The following is a 16,012-nucleotide window of genomic DNA, read 5'->3' on the forward strand; positions in this document are numbered from 1 at the left end:
TCCTCACCCAGATATTTTTTCCCACTGATTTCTAAAGAGAGGGTAGAAGGGAGGGAGGAGGGGAAGAGAGAGAGAGAAACATCCACATGAGAGAGACACATCAATTGGTTGCCTCCCACATGCACCCCTACCAGGGCTAGGGAACCTGCACCTACGTGCTCCTGACCAGGAATCGAACCTGCGACCGTTCGGTCCGAGGGATGACACTCTAATCACTGAGCCAAATGAGCCAAGGCACTTCCTGTCATTAATAACTACTGTTTTGTGTTTTGTTTTCTGTTTTTGCAAATAGATGTAAAAACGATTTCTATATTAGTAGAAAAAGATCCTAATGCTATGAGTTAATATACAGCCAAGGTAAACTATTCCCTTCTCTAACAAATAACCCAAACACCAAGCTGAAAGTTTAGAAACACAGTCTCAGCCTGAAGCCATCTTTAATATCTAAACTAGAATTCTCAACCTTTCAAAGGAGACAGCAGCCAAAAAGTAACATTAGTCCAAGTTATTTAATATTGTGACTTTACTATAAAATAGGCTTCAACATTTAAAGAGTCAGGCAGTTTGAGAAGTGAGAAATTTTAAAGTATATAACCATTTTTATTGCAGTGCCTTAAATACACTGATTTAGACCGCAGTAGGGCAATAAACATTATTAATATTTTCCTGCCCTTATGCAGAACAAACCAAAAATACATTAAGAAAACCATTTCCAAACCTGCGACTTTATATAAGATTATTTGCATTCTACTGCCTTCCAGGCCCACTGCTATTGCAAATGCCTTTGAAAAAACTACCTTTTCAAGATACTTCACTACTTTCTGCCTGTCACTGTTTATATATATATATCAATCTACTATGACTATGGATACCAACAGCATGTCATAGAATTGTGCAGCACACAACCTGCACAACTTAGTGACCACACTGCTTTGCCTACAGGAAAAACACAGAGTTCACACCATTGGGATATTCATCTCTGGCCAATGTCCCCTCTGGCATGTTCCTAAATGAGAATCAGAACCTTTGCTGCATTCCTCAATTACCTTTGCCCACTGTCTTTGTGATCATACAAAGAAACTGAGTTTACTTTTAAATAAGACTTTAAGAAAAGTAGAACTATAAATCGTAAATTGCTGCAAGAATAAAAATTATATTCCAAACCAAGAGTTTAGCTCTATCTCAGGGCGACATAATACGTAACACCATATTATAGCCTCATGTACAAATACCAATGTTTCAAAACTTGATAAAGCTAACAGATTTACAAGAAAAATCACAAAAACAACATTGTATCACTGGAATTGCTTAGAGCAGTGGTCTCAACCTTCTGGCCCTTTAAATACAGTTCCTCATATTGTGATCCAACCATAAAATTATTTTCGTTGCTACTTCATAACTGTAACGTTGCTACTGTTATGAATCGTAATGTAAATATCTGATATGCAGGATGGTCTTAGACGACTCCTGTGAAAAAGTTGTTCGACCGCCAAAGGGATTGCGACCACAGGTTGAGAACCGCTGGCTTAGAGTGAGGAGGAGTAGGAAGCTGTCAATGGAAGTCCCACAGGAAGTCAGAAGCTCCATAAATGTTATAAACCTCATCAAGGAATAATATTCATGTTTGAACAACCAAAGTAAAAATAATCAACCAAAAAAACTTTTCTCTGTTTAAAAAGAAAATGAGTAAATTTTTAAATAATAAAAACATAAAAGGCTGACTTAAATGGCAATTGAGGAATTCAATACAGCTAATGAAATCTGGAAGCCAAATGACAGATTTTCTGCCATGTGTAACTCCCTTCTCAAGTGATGATACCGGTCTCAAAGCAATTTCATGAGAATTAGTTAAAAAATATGAAACTTCAAAGTACTTTGATTTATAACTAACTAGTAAGGGTAAGTTACCTGTCAAAATGAGTCAAAATTTTCAAGAGAACAATCAAATTACTCATCATATATACTGATAACCAATTTCTAGGCTAACATAAAATCATGGTAAATGTGGAGAATCATCTGTGAATTCGTCGTTTTATAAAACCAGCAGGCTATTACTAACACCTAAGCCATATTATTCTTTAATCAAACCTCAATATTTTCTGGAGAGAGACGTATATATGACTCACTAATGTCAACTTTTAGCAAAGTACCACGTAGAGACTCTTTCACATTAAAACAATCTCCGCACTATTCCTAAGGCAACATCTCCAAAGGAAACAAACAACTTGGAAAGAGCAAATGTCACCAGGTGCAACATGAAGGCATAACCTATATATAGTCCTAGCTTGTCACTCAGTCTGAAACACCATTCCTTCCCTCGTCCCATTAAAGTACTGACTTGCAAGCAGTTGACATGCAGCCAGGGAAAGAAAATTATGTCATCTTTTAAAATAATTAGACATAGAGTCCAAAACATGTGTTCACGAAATAGGTCTGAACTGCAAGTCCTCTTTCCTCTAGAACAACAGCTTTCTGAACATGAGGTTCCCATTCCACAAGATAGAACGAGCTGTTGCTTGATGGGCTGAGGATGGCTGGGAGTCCAGGAAGACCACCTCAGGCTCCTCCAGGGCGCTAGCACTGTGGGCTGCAGACTGAGTTTGTACAACAGACCTTGCAACAAGATGATGAGGAGCCACTAAGCTCTGTTCTCTTTAAGGTGCATCAATTTCAAATCAAAATCATTAGGGCATAATTTACCCTTAACTAACTTGTGCAAAGTTCAAATAACTGAACCTTAAACTGATATTAAGATGTATAAAGAGTAAGTCTTTGCAAAGAGTTTTTAATGTTATGAGGCAATGCATATACATATTAATTAAAATAAACAAGACATGAAATTATTTATAAGGTATGTTCTTAGCATGTGCACCATGCATGTGCAAGACAAGATGGAAAAACACTGAAATATTAAAGGCTGATTATCTTGGATGAGAGATTTGAAGTGACGCTTTTCCTTCTCTTTATCTGTGATAATTTATATTTACATAATTATTATTACATTTTACATCAATTTTTAAAATATGCCAATCCTTAAATATTCTTTTCCTACACCTTCCTCCAAGTTAGGAACCAAACAGGAGGTCCTGTGTTTGACGGAGTAGAAAAGTATTGCTATTCAATTCTCCATTCCTCTGGGAACGAGAATTCTAGAATTACAGGAACTGTTTCAGCCGGTCACTGCAAGCTTCCCAGGCAGAATTCTAGGAATTCTACACTGCCCAAGTTTCTTCAGTCATAAAATGCAGGTAAAAATGGTATTTACCTCAAAGGATAGTTGTGAAATTAAACGATTATACACATAAAACATTTAAAATGGTGCCTGGCAAATAGAAAGCACTCCCAAACACTAGGCTATTTTTCCTTCATCATTTTATTACTACAACTATCTTTACTTCTATTACTACTCTTACCACCACCAACGCAAATACTATTACGATAACTATTGCTGCTATAAAAACAACAAACAAACCGATTGAGCTTCCCTCTCTCTGAGGGCCATGCTCCAAAGGGAATAATGCCTGCCAGTGTGATCTCCGAGAAGTGGGAGGGCGAACAGGCATCGGGACTATACCAGAGATTGTTTTTCATGAGACGCAGTGTGGCTCTGGCACTCGCTCCCAACCATACCGGTCGCCAAGCACCCATCTCAGTGCCTTCTCTTACATCCAGGACCATTACCTCTCCCCATCTCACTAACTCTTTTATAAAAATCTGTTTACGTTTTTAAAATAAATTCTTAACATGTCCTTGATCCACTCAGAATCATTTGTCGAGAACATATTTTAATATTGGCTTAGGTGATAAAAGGTAAGAAGGGAGAGCACTAGTCTTTAATAAATTTAGTCATTTAAATAAAATAATAATTTGAAAGAAAGATATTTAAGCAGTTAAAATGTTTTTAAAATCTGGGGTCAAAATGAAAATATGTATTTCTGAAAAATACACAATTGGAAAACACAACTACTGAAACTTATTAGCAGATACCCTCATTCAGGGAACCTGGAAATACACTGCCATATTTATAACAGATGAGTCCTAACTCTCTTTGGCCATAGCCGATTGGAACTAGAACATATCGGCCCCATGCCAAGCCAATCAGACTGTAACCTGAAGAATCCAAAGAAAAGACACAGGCGCTACAGTCAAATGGTGTAAACAGTGGGGACATAAGGTCATCAATCAACAGTTGGCACATACAAGCCAAAGTCACAGGGAGAAAGACGTTAATAGCCTTAGAGAGCGGGAAGCTAGTCCACAGACAGATGCAAAATTGAGAGACCATATGGTCCTGAGAGGCAGAAAAGTCAGCCACAGTTCCTGGCTTTCCATTTCTAGTCCCATGTGGTCTCAATGAACTTTCTTTTCCTCTCTTTGGATGCTTATGAGACTGCCTGTTATAGAGGCAGATTTTATTCTCTATGAACACACATGTCCTAAATTAGCCTGACATGTTCATGTAACAAATGGACATGTCACCAGCATGTCTTTTGTTCCTGCCCTTTGTTAAAGAGATTGGAAACAGTGTTTACGACATGAAACAGCCCTTTCTTAAAGATTTATGCATTTAACACCCCAAGGCATTGACTTGCTTTGTTTCAGGAGGAAATAGGAAGAGAAAAGAATTCTACAAAAGAACTCAATCCTGCCAGAGGATTTCACGCTCCATGGATAACCTATTAGCGATTGTCTATACGATACCTGCTTCTTGGAAGAAACATGGATTCCTTAATGAACACGGAACCAGAGAGAAGGATATACCAGCAGGTCCCAATATCATCAGGACTGAAAAGAAAAGAGAATAGAATCAGATGATTATACATAACAACAACAAAATCAAAACATACACAGCACAAAGTGTAGTACCCATATTACTTTCAGAATCATAAAGGACAATGAAATAGTATAAAATATGTCCATGAAAATACCATTATTCAAAAACAGGAATCATTTATTTTCTATTCCCCAAATAAGCTAAAGATATTTGTCCATATATTTAAATAGTTTAAATGTTCCTTGGATGCATAGCACTGACCATTACCAGTTTTATTCTTTTAGTTTAATTTTTTAAACTGAAAATGCTTTCCGTTGCTTCATAAAACAAAAATATAATGACGTAAACAGTAAAACTTGGTCTTCCCAACCCTTTCCCTGGCTACCAAGCTCCCCCATTTCTCCACCACACTCCTTGGATATTCTTCCAGAACTTCTTTATGCATATGCAAATAAAAATGGACACCTATTCGTATTCCCTCCACCATCTTTTATTTGCTTTTTACAGAAAAGATAGTATAGTGTTCTTTCCTTTGTGCTAAACCTTAGGGATCTTTGCATCAGGTCGCTGTCTTGTGAACACACCATACTTGACATAAACAACCCCTTACTCAGTCGTTTCGGTTGTTTTTAACAGCATGCAATTATTTTCAAAAAATAAAAACCACAATGAGTAATTCTGTACATATAGTAGTAACTGTAACCAGTAACTAGAAGTGCAACTGTTGGGCCAAAGGGTACACATACACTGTCATTCTGATAAATCTTGTTATAGTGTCCTCCATAGGTGGTTAACAATTTATTTGCCTACTTGCTTCACCACAGCCTTACTATTATAGCTTGTTACGTTTCACACGATCTCACACATTAGTGGAATATAATGAACAACATAAACTGATGAACAAAAACAGATCCAGAGCAGAGAAGCATCGATCAGACCGTCAAACCTCAGAGGGAAGGTAGGGGAGAGTGGGGGTAAGTGGGGCAGATCAACCAAAGACTTGTATGCATGCATATAGGCCTAAGCAATGGATATAGACACCATTACCAGGTTTATTTTTTTAGTTCAATTTTTTAAACTGAAAATGCTTTCTGCTGCTTCATAAAACAAAAAATATAAAGACGTAAACAGTTATTATAATACTAGAGGTCCAGGGTATGAGGTGGGTATGAGGGCAGTTGGGGGATAAGGACATATATGTAATACCTTAATCAATAAAAAAATAAATTAATTTAAAAAACTAATAAAATACAATACATTTTTATTGATTTCAGAGAGGAAGGGAGAGGGAGAGAGAGATAGAAACATCAATGATGAAAGAGAATCATTGATCGGCTGCCAACTGCACACCCCCTACTGGGGATTGAGCCCACAACACAGGCATGTGCCTTTGACAGGAATCGAAGCCGGGACCCTTCAGTCCGCAGGCCAGTGCTCTATCCACTGAGCCAAACCTGTTGGGGCAGCTTGTTACATTTTCTTAACAGTTTAAAACAACATACATTTATTATCTCTGGAGGATAGCTGCCAACAGATGACTTTCTTTTTTTTATTTTTTAAATTTTACCTTTCAATTACAGTTTACACTCAATATTATTTTGTTTGGGTTTAAAGTACACAGCATAGTGGTTAGATAATCATATACTTTACAAAGTATTTCCCCTGATATTTCTAGTACCCACCTGGCACCATACGTAGTTGTTATAATACTAGAGGTCCAGTGCACAAAATTCATGCAGGGGTAGGGTCCCTAGGCCTGGATGGTGATCAGGGCTTGGGGCCTTCCAGCTGCCGGCCAGGGCATCCCTTCATTCCGCGCTGCCCCTGGTGGTCAGCGTACGTCATAGCAAGTGATAGGACTCCCGGTCTCCCAAACTCCAGTGGGGACAATTTTCATATTAGCCTCTTATATAGAGAGGTTAGTGACTATCTTTCCTATTCTGTGTTACATTTATTTAACAAATGTTTAATAATTTTATGATGAGGGCTATACAAGTTGTTTAGAATACCTCAGAGAACAACAACAAAAAAGATCCCTGTCCACATGGAGTTTATATTCTGATGGGACAATACAGAAAATCTATAATAATAAAAGTGTAATATGCTAATTAGACCTGTCATCCTTCCAGATGCCCTTCCAGACAAAGCCTGCGCTGTGAGGGAAGCCCAGGTCCCGGGTGCTTGCCAGCGGCTGGAGGGAAGCCCGGGTCCTGGCAGCCAGGGGAAGGAAGGCCTACTCTTACACACATTTCGTGCATCAGGCCTCTAGTTAATAATAAAAAATAATAAACTGAAAACATTATAAGTCAGTGCTCTAGAGGGAAAAATAGCCCAGGGTAAGGAAAAGGGGGGTGGAGTATTTTGGTTTTAGATGGGTGGTCAGAACAATCTCTCTGAGAAGAGCATTTGAGCAAAGGAGATGCATTAGCCAAGTGGATGGGTCTCTAAGGAACCAGCATTCCAGGCCCAGGGCAGGAGGATCTCAAGTGGAAGGGCAGAGGCCACCAGCTCACACTGCCCAGCAGGGAGGCCAGTGTGGTGCGGCTGAAGCACAGCAGGTGAGGGGCAAGCCACAGGGCTTCCTACCACAGAGGCTTTTAATTAAACTTTTGGGGTTTTGCCAATCTGCTTGATGAAAATGATATTGAAACCAAAGGTCCTTATAACTTTGATTGGATTGAGCTTTAAATCCTAGCTCTGGACATCATCTCTCACTACATACACATACAGGGTGGGGTAAAGTAGGTTTACAGTTGTTCATATGGAAAGTAATACAATAATTCATAAATAATAATACAAGAATCAGCTCTGTTTCGAGTACTCACTACTGTAAACCTACTTTTGTCCCACCCTGGATATACCCCTCAGAGACCTGGCCTCCCTTCCCCCCAGTTAATCCCTGAGGCAGCAGAAGACAGCAGCCGGATCTGACTAATGATCTGGTCCCGGACCTGACTAATGGCCACGCACCCTGGACCTCTGGCAGGCTAAAGATAACGTCTTGCCCTAAGTTATGTTTCAGCTCCTGAGCCCTAAGGTGGAACAATCCCATGAGACCAGACAGAGGGATACTGGAAAGACCTCAGAGCTGTCCTCAAGACCTGAAGAAATGCTTTATCTTCACCTCACCTCCAACCAATCAGCTCCCGTACCGACTCCTGAGCCCCAAACCAACAGTGGTTTGTAATTTTGGCCTCATAATCTGTAACCTACACACTATCGGGGCGTTAGGGCTTTTGAGTATTAGCTTCCTGTTCTCTTGGGTGGTGCCACTCACCATAAAACAGCCAACATTTCCCCCACTGCAACCCTCAGCATTCAGTGTTTGGCTCTGCTAGTGCGGGGTGGACAAACTCTTTCTGTTCAATAACAATATCTTAGTGTAATTTTACTTTCCATTTCTTTTTCTTATTGCTATAAGAGCACGCTTTTTTCTTATTTTGTGAGCCATATCTATTTATATTCCTGTGAAATCAGTTTGTAACTTCTAGCCGATTTCCTATTAAGGTGTGTAATTTTTTCTTACCTGGAAACATTTTTAATACCTGGTAACATCAACCTTTTGAAAACATGAATGCCATTTCCCCCATGAGTGGCTTATGCTTCGACCTTGTTTGCTGTGCTTGTTGCCATGTGTTATTTTATAGAGTCAAGTTTATTAACAGGCTCTGCTACTATTAAAACAAAAAGTTAAGCATAGCAATGGCTTAACCAAGAAGGAAGTTCATTTCTCTCTCCCACAGAACAGCCTGGGCACCGCCAGCCCAAGGGGGATAGGGTGGCATCCTGGTATAGAGACCCAGGCCCTTTCCATTGTGTGGCTCCCTCATTCCCAACCCGTGGCTTCCATCTCATATGCTAAGGTGGCGGCTCCAAATCTCACCACCATATCCACATTCTAGTAGGTGGAAGGGGTGGAAAGGAAGGGCAAAGCACACCCCATTTCTTTATTAAAATTTTTTTCTTTTTCAATTACATACATATACTTCTCTCAGATCCCAGCGAATCACATGGAAGTATTGCAAAGGGGTCGTGGGCAGTCTCTGCCAAGTCCTTTTTTCCTTTGTAAATAGATTTCAAAAGTTCTCCAAGGACATTCAATTCTATTCACACTTCTAAATACCTAAGTTATTTAAAACACCAATCACTATCACCTAATCATTTTCATACTGCTATTTGCCTCCAAAGCAAATCAGCAGTTGATCACTGTTTCTCCCAATTCTTAATCAATTTCCTAACTACTGAAGGCCTCAAGAAAACATTTTTAAAAATTGTCAAATATAGTGTTTTTCCAAGGAAGCCAATAAGAGTAAAATGCTTTCTCAAATGAAAAAGCAAAGTACTTCAAAAACCATTATTTATATCCCTTCTCCTCAGTTTTTAATCATTAGCTTTTATAATGAACAATCAGTTACCTAGTTTGAGGGGTGGAGGAAAATTGTCGTTCTTAACATAGATGACAGCATTATTATTAATACTGATTTATGTCAGGTAAAAATGTGTTTTTCCAGTTGCAAGAACAGTTTAATTTTTTTTCAAATAAGTAATGACATTGGAATAAAAAGAAAAAAAGAATTTATTTTATGAAGTTATTTTAATCTGCTCTTACAATGGTCACCTTATCACCAAAGGTTGATCAACAGAAATGAAATCTAGAAAACAAGGAAGTTAAGGTAGATTACCCTTACTCTGTGGGCTTGAGCAAGTTACGAAAGCAGCTGTAAGGATTTAATGAGCAATGCTCAGTAAATGCAAATAACGACTATTCTATAGATTTCAATCACATTTAAAAAGTACAATAAATGTCACCAAGGTCTAAATTAAATGTGACATAGAGACTATAACAAACATTCACTAGAGTTATTACATAATTTATCCATTTTGAAGGCAAAATTACTAAGGATAAAAAAAAAAAGCCTTATAAATCAACTTTCCTGGCACTGATCATAAAATACCTGTCCTCCCTGGCTCAGTGGTTGATCGTCGACCTATGAACCAGGAGGTCACAGTTCAATTAACTGTCAGGACACATGCCCGGGTTCGATCCCCAGTGTGGGGCGTGCAGCCAGTCAATGATTCTCTCTCATCATTGATATTTCTATCTCTCTTTCTCTCTCTCTCCCTTCTGCTCTGAAATCAATAAAAATATATTCTAAAAATAAAAACCAATGAGGTAAAAGGCAACCAATGTTTAAAGTGGATTAGCACTGTGACAGCAAATACAGTGGGGCCTTGACTTATGAGTTTAATTCGTTCCGTGACGGAGCTCGTAACTCAAATTACTCATATGTCAAATCAATTTTGAATGAGTGAGACATGTGATGCTGGGCTGATGTTGTGGCATTCACTGTGACGTTCGCTGCGCCAACTAGCAGTGGGGTATCTGAAGCTGGCTCGTAACCCGAATTTTAGCTCGCAACTCAAAGCAAAAAATCGGCTGAGACGGCTCGTATCTCGAAAAACTCGTTAGTCGGGACACTCGTAAGTCAAGGCCCCACTGTATTATGGTACCTGACTACTCATTTATTACCTTGTAATTAGGGTTGACTCTTCTTATTGTGGTAGGCAGTTAGATAGACATGAGCAGGGACGATGGGCCAGGTACAAAAGGTCGCCAGGGCGGAAAGCCCTGGGTGCCTAGTAAAGGACAATGGTAGGGTGGGTTCTAGTCCCCAGGCTGACATTTCCTCCCCTAACATATCTCTCGTCACTGGGTTTAGACCCCCTGACCTTTCCTCTCTAGAGATAACATCTAGGCCTCATTTAGTTGTTACTTCAGCTCTAGGCCCAGAAAAGCAGCAAAACCAGACAAGCAATGCCAGGGCTGACCTCAGGACTAGCTGGCAGTGAGCAATCAATCAATGGAGACCTAGACCCTAAAAGGCCACACCTGGAAAACTGCTGAATATTCTGTAGATATTCCCCTTCCCTCCCCTGAAATCTCACCCTTAGGACAGAGCATCCAGCAGGCTCCCGCTCCAGGGAGCACACCCACGCCTTCCCTTCCTCCTCCCCCTCACCCAGACCTTCCTCACTTCTGAGCTCCAAGGGCCTTCCTTTGCCTCTATAACTTGTTTCCTAAGCCCATTTCTTCTAGGAATTACTTCTTCTACCTCTGTGATTTTCTAAATAAATGTTCTCTTATAGCTTGAGTCTTGGATCTGAATTATTTCCCAGTCAGAACGCAAGTACCAACAGGTCCAGTCTGACCATACCGGTCTAATACATGTTGTTGTGTCCATCACCCCCAACAATATCAGGAAAATCTTGGGAAAGATTGAAGGAAGTCAAGATAAGAAACTGGTCCTCTCAATATCTCCCACTTATTATAATTTTATTTACCTATGGATGATAGTTTCTCTATTTTTTCCCAAAAAAAATTCAAACATTAATTCGGCAGAGCGATAATTGCTTGAGTAGGCAGTTGCAAAGAACAACCTCTCTGTCAACAAACATTTATTAAACTCGGTGAGCATTTCCTATGCCATAAGATCATTGTAATTCCTGTACTACTGACTTGTCTCTTTTAAAGATTAAAGTTTTACAAAAGCGGATTAGAAGTAACACTATAAAAACACTCTTACTTTAAAGATGTTCTGGAATAGCCGTCAACTAGAAAAGTCTTCCTCTCCTCCTATTCAGCCCCCACCTAACTCACGCCTGGTTTCTGTCCTGAAAAGTCCTTGCTGTGACATGCCACCACGAACTCTGTCTTACTTACTAGTCTTAACCGTCCAGAAAATTATCTTGGCTTTATTAGCAATCACTGTACTAAGCCCACGCACTGTTTTCCACTTTCAATTATGCCTCAGGCAGGCAGCATTTCAGTATGGGGTATAACCTACTTCCCTTCAAGGTCCACAAATACTCCCTCCCCGCAGTGCGGCTGTCACCTGAGGGGCTTTAGAGCAATTTTATATGTGTGAACTGAGGATTAATCAGGGTGGTTTTGGTTTTTTTTGAAAAAATAAAAGATGAAAAAAAAGTTCTAAGGACAGTACTTGGCAGCAGCACCAGCATCAAGCTTTTCTACACTCAAAGGAAAAGCAAAATGAATGAGATCTTGCTTGCAAACACTGGCAGTAAATATGGCTAACAAAATATTGTAATAATAATTATTATTATTAGTTAATATTACCATCATTATCTAGGACTAATACTGACATTTTATTCTGTCCAGTGGTTCTCAAGCTTCAATGTGCATATGAATTACCTGGGATGAGACTTAAAAATGCATGTTCCTCGGATCTATCCATCCCACCCAATGCCCGTGCCTGCCCCCCCTCTCCCCAGTGTCTGATCACTAGGTGAGAGAGCCATCACAATACCTCTCAAATATCTCAGGTGATTTATGTATGGGCTTATCAAGTCTGGAAAACCTTGAGAAAAACTGTCTCAATATCAAACCTCAAACAGGAACAAACGGCAGAAAAAGAAACTACAATTCTATCACTATTCTATGCAATTAGTTGCATGTGTTTAATTCACTAAGGTTACTTCAATTTTTCTCAGAGACTTGCCTTATGTTTTAAAATGATGAGCTACAGAGCCCCTTCATTGGTTGTTGAAATGGCAAAAGTTAAATCTTGGAATAGCCCTGACTGAGCATTTCCAAATAGCCTGAGTCTGATACCACCAGTAATAGGTAGAAAAGAGAAACCTAAAGATTAAATGAGCAAACAGCAAAGCAGCACTTTGCAAGTCTCTCTGATCAGCAAAAATGGACACTTAGAAAAGACCTACAATTTTTAGACCAAGCTAAGAATTATAATGGACAACTGATTTGATTCCAATACATCCCATGCTACAGTGACAAAATGAAAGTCATAAAAGCCCAGGTGTATGACAAGGCACTCAGAAAGGCTCCTTTTTTTTTTTTTAATTGTCATCAACAGGGAGGAAATGAGTAAAGCCAAATGAAACAAGCAGACAAAATATAAACAGACCATCCCAAAATGCTCAATCCACCTTCTGGCCATAATCGGACAGAAGGACTCTGAAGCGATCACAAACGAATGATCCCTGTTGTCCCTCATTCCAGGAATAATGGGGAAGAGGCAAACAATGCCGCCCCACTCTTTTCCTTCATTACTTCCTTCTGCTCCTCAAGTCAAAACCCCCACTGCTGACTTGTTGCTGCCCTGTCTGTTCCTTCCCCAAACTGCCAACCGCCCAAGATGTTTGCCTCTCTCCGCCTCCTGCATCACATTATACCGTAGGGCAGTGCTTGTCAACTGGTGTGCCACAAGATTTTTTAGAACATGCAATAGCTGACTACTTAGTCAGGGGCCCTGACCTCCTTTCCCTTAGATCCTCAATTTTTAAAAAAAGAAATGTATTTTTATTGATTTCAGAGAGGAAGGAGGAGGGAGAGAGAGAGAGAAAAATCAATGATGAGAGAGAATCATTGATTGGCTGCCTCCTGCACATCCCCTACTGGGGATCGAGCCTGCAACCCACGCATGTGCCCTTGACCGGAATCGAACCCAAAACTCTTCAGTCTGCAGGCAGACGCTCTATCCACTGAGACAAACAGGCTAGGGCTAGATTGTCAAATTTTAAAAGAATGAGCCCATCTAGCGTGCCTCAGTGGTTGAGCATTGACCTATGAACCAGGAGATCATGGTTTGATTCCCGGTCAGAGCACATGCCCAGGTTTTGGGCTCAATCCTCAGCAGGGGGCATGCAGGAGACAACCAATCAATGATTCTCTCCCATCATTGATGTTTCTATCTTTCTCTCCCTCCCTTTCTCTTCTTCTCTGAAATTACTAAAAATGTATTATTAAAAATTTTTTTTAAAAATGGCAACAGCCAACACAACAAATAACCATTTGGTGTGAATAATCAAAATTATACCTATTTTTTTGTTGGAACAGCAAAAACTATGACATATTTTTTGGTGTGCCGCAGAATTTTAGTAATTAGTTTATGTGTGCCATGAGATGAAAAAGATTGAAAATCGCTACCTCATGCGAACGGCTCAAGCCCTATTCATTTAATAAAATCTCAATTGCCGTTTTCCAAACTCCAAAATACTTATCCCATCTAATTCTATTCTGCTTTATAATACTGAACATTCTTTTAGATAGGACATGGGTGCTACACCTCATAGAAACTGGACACTGTCTCAGTTAGCGTTTACTCAGGTAAGTCCGATCATGACATGCTTCTCCTATAACCCAAGGGTCCTTAATAGGAGACAGTCCAAACCCCTTGCTTAGCACAGAAGGTAAGAAATATGTTGCCATGCAAAGAGTGAAGGTTTTGGAACATGTATCCTCTCATACTAGTCATGAATCCTGGTGAAGCTAAATTCTGAGATGCTATTCAACTCTAACAAGGGGATAAAATATGTTTGTTCTTCAATACTTTGATTTAATGAAACAATATATATGGATACATTGCATCCACAAGTACATAAAAAATACCAGTTCTCTTCATCTCTTTTCCTCTCATACAACATTCCCTGAAAGGGCCAACCTACAACTTTATTTTCTGCTCCAAACCCCAACATATCCTATGCCGCAAACTTCACACCGTTCTATACCTTTTCCTGCCTATGCCTCAGGGCCTTTGAATAAACCCGCTGTTCCAGCTTCTAAATAGTACCCTTTGTCTAATAAACGTATTACTCATCCTTTGAATTTCGGGTTAACTAACCCTTCCCCTGAGAAGTGTTTCAGTATCGTCCAAGTAAAGTGAGTCACTTTCTTCGTGGGTCCCAGCGCACTTTGTATATTCTCATATTAAGCAGTTGCCAGAGTCTCCTAATGATATATTTTAGGAGTCTTCCCCCATTAGCTTTTAAACTTCTCTAGCTCATCAGTACCCCTGACATATACACTTGGCACTTAGCTTTTTCTTAATGAATAAATGAATAATTGAATAGACACCAACTCAGATACAGTGTTAAGAGGTCTGCAAGTCAAAGATGTGAGTTTCAATATGCCAGTAACTGGAGAAACGAAGCTAGGCTTAAAAAACGTCCATGGTAATATCCTACAAGTCCACAAGGTGGTGTGGTCTCCCCATGACAGAGCTGTGTGCATGGCTCCACATTCCCTATCTATAAAGCAGGAAGCTAATACAAGTGATCAAGTTGACAAAGTGGCTGAAAGAATTATAAGCCAATAAATCAAAAGAAAACTGATTAAATCAGCAAAGGCACTTAGTAGAGGGCAAAAAAGTAACCTGAAAAAGCCACTTCCTTCAGCTGTTGCTATAATGAGAAAATTTAAGAGAGGCCCCATCAGCCAAAAAGGCTGCAAATGGCATTGAAAGCCAGGGGCCAAGAAAAGACTAACAAAATGGGCGTGGCATGCTCTTCCTGTAGGTGGCCTCAGGTTACCTCTGAAAATTGTTTGCTATTCACTTGACCCTGAAAAAACACACAAAATCATGCAAAACAAGAGGTTCAGATCTTTGTGTTCATTTTTTTAAATATATTTTTTATTAATTTCAGAGGAAAGGAAAGGGAGAAAGAGAAACATCAATGATGAGAATCATTGCTCAGCTGCCTCCTGCACGCCCCCTACTGGATCTAGCCTGCAACCCAGGCATGTGCCCTTGACAGGAATCAAACCCCGAACCCTTCCGTCTGCAGGCGGACGCTCTATCCACTGAGCCAAACCAGCTATACTATGTTCATTTTGAGAACACTCATAAAACTGCCCAGGCCATCAAGGGTATGAATATCCGAAAAGCCACCAAGAACCTGAAGGACGTCACTTCAGGAAGCATTGCATTCCATTCGTTGTTACAAAGGTGGAGCTGGTAGGTGTGCCCAGGCCCAAAACAGGGGGGCTGGAAGCAAGATGGGTGGCCCAAAAAAGAGTGCTGAATTTTTGCTGCACATGCCTAAAAACAGAGTAATGCAGAGCTTAAGGGTTTAGATGTAGAGTCCCTGATCACTGAGCCCATCCAAGTGAGCAAAGCTCCCCAAGATGCTGTGGAGAACTTACAGAGCTCATGAGAGGATCAACCCCGACAGGAGCTCCCCCTGCCACATGGAGATGATCCTACTGAAAAGAAGCAGATGGTTCCTAAACCAGAAGAGGAGGTTGCACAGAAGAAAGAGATATCCCAGAAGAAACTGAGGAAACAAAATCATATGACCCGGGAGTAAATTTGGCATAAAATAAATGCTAATGAAAGCAAAAGCAAAAAGTATATGTATAGTGTCAGGACTGGGGGAGATGGCTGTGGGCAGAAGATATGGAGCTGGCGTAATGGGCTT

At 40.0% G+C, this 16,012-nt stretch overlaps 1 protein-coding gene across 1 annotated transcript in view; it reads right to left on the bottom strand.

Annotated features, from left to right (window-relative positions):
* Window positions 1-16,012, bottom strand: part of RAPGEF2 (Rap guanine nucleotide exchange factor 2) — a 177,628-nt gene that overhangs the window by 135,301 nt on the left and 26,315 nt on the right. Inside the window, 1 exon segment of the mRNA XM_006752656.2 lies at window positions 4,702-4,785. Coding sequence (XP_006752719.1) covers window positions 4,702-4,785 — 84 coding nt within the window.

This window comes from Myotis davidii, unplaced genomic scaffold (genome assembly GCF_000327345.1).
Source record: "Myotis davidii unplaced genomic scaffold, ASM32734v1 scaffold50, whole genome shotgun sequence".
In the NCBI taxonomy this organism is placed as follows: Eukaryota; Metazoa; Chordata; class Mammalia; order Chiroptera; family Vespertilionidae; genus Myotis; species Myotis davidii.